Source organism: Colobus angolensis, unplaced genomic scaffold (assembly GCF_000951035.1).
Source record: "Colobus angolensis palliatus isolate OR3802 unplaced genomic scaffold, Cang.pa_1.0 Scaffold66, whole genome shotgun sequence".
In the NCBI taxonomy this organism is placed as follows: domain Eukaryota; kingdom Metazoa; phylum Chordata; class Mammalia; order Primates; family Cercopithecidae; genus Colobus; species Colobus angolensis.
In genome coordinates, this window is record NW_012120265.1 from 2,018,522 (window position 1) to 2,020,110 (window position 1,589).

A 1,589-nucleotide genomic window follows, 5' to 3' on the forward strand; every position below is an offset into this window, starting at 1 on the left:
TATAAACTGTGAAGTGCTGTCCCATGTGAGGCCAGGCCTTACAAACTGTGAAGTGCTGTCCCCATGTGAGGCCAGGCCTTATAAACTGTGAAGTGCCGTGACCATGTGAGGCCAGGCCTTGTGAACTGTGAAGTGCTGTGCCCATGTGAGGCCAGGCCTTGTGAACTGTGAAGTGCTGTGCCCATGTGAGGCCAGGCCTCATAAACTGTGAAGCACTGGACACATTTTGCTGTCAGCCCGGTCCCTAGGAATAAGGACAGGAGAGCACCACTTCCTGAACACAGCACCTGCTGCACGCCCAGCCCTGATAAGCTGTTTCACACACAGTGGCCCCAGGACTGGGGAACTAGCAGAAATTCGGGGTACAGTGGGAGAAGCCACTGGGAAGAGCCCCATTTGGCTGACTCCCATGCCCAGGAGCCAGGGTAGGGGGATGGGAGGGCCGCCGGCCCGCCAACTCCAGCATCCACCCGGTTGTGTCCTCTCTCTTTACCCAGGAGTCTCTGTACTCATTCGCACTCAAATGCCTCATCAGCCTCTCCACGGCGATCCTGCTAGGTCTCGTTGTCCTCTACCACGCCAGGGAGATCCAGGTCAGTGCTGAATGCTGCCAGGAAGCAGCTCCTCTCTTCAAACCCCCGACACCAGCCCACCTTTAATTTTCATTGATTATTTACAAAAAAGAACAGGTAGTGAGAAAGTGAGGAGCCGAGCTGGAACTCTGGGAACACACGGGTTGTTTCCAGGCTGGAGTGCAGTGGCGCGATCTTGGCTCACTGCAACCTCCGCCTCCTGGGTTCAAGCGATTCTCCTGCCTCAGCCTCCCGAGTAGCTGGAATTACAGGTGCACGGCACCACACCTTGCTAATTTTTGTATTTCTAGTAGAGATGGGGTTTCACCATGTTGGCCAGGCTGGTCTCGAACTCCTGATCTCAAGTGATCCACCTGCCTCAGCCTCCCAAAGTGCTGGGATTGCAGGTGTGAGCCACTGCTCCTGGCCTATTTGTTTAGTTTTTGAGATGGGGTCTCACTTGTTGCCCAGACTGGAGTGCAGTGATGCGGTCATAGCTTTGACCTCCTGTGTTCAAGAGATTTTCCTGCCATAGCCTCCCGAGTAGCTGGGACTACAGCTGCACACCACCACACCTGACTAATTTTTCTATTGTCTTGTCGGTGTCTGGCCATATTGCCCAGGCTGGCCTCAAACTCGTGGGCTCAAGTGATCGGCCCACCTTACTCTCCCAAAGTGCTGAGACTTTACAGGCATGAGCCACCATGCCCGGCCGCACATGCATGTTGATAACAGCACTGTTCAAAATAGCCAAAAATCACACCTGTGATCCCAGCACTTTGGGATGCCAGGACGGGTGGATCACTTGAGGTCAGCAGTTCAAGACCAGCCTGGTCAACATGGTGAAACTCCATTCTACAAAAATACAAAAATTAGACAGGCATGATAGCGGGTGCATGTAATCCCAGCTACTCTGGAGGCTGAGGTGGGAGAATCACTTGAACCTGGGAGGTGGAGGTTGCAGTGAGCTGAGATCGAGCCATTGCACTCCAGCCTGGGCAACAGAGCAAGACTCTG

The 1,589-nt window shown here is 53.9% G+C and overlaps 1 protein-coding gene across 1 annotated transcript in view; it reads left to right on the forward strand.

The window, feature by feature from the left end:
- Positions 1 to 1,589, forward strand: part of KCNN1 (potassium channel, calcium activated intermediate/small conductance subfamily N alpha, member 1) — a 58,321-nt gene that overhangs the window by 33,064 nt on the left and 23,668 nt on the right. Inside the window, exons 4-5 of the mRNA XM_011925911.1 lie at positions 328 to 362; positions 464 to 593. Of these exons, the coding sequence (XP_011781301.1) occupies positions 328 to 362; positions 464 to 593 (165 nt within the window). The remainder of the gene's footprint in view (positions 1 to 327; positions 363 to 463; positions 594 to 1,589) is intronic.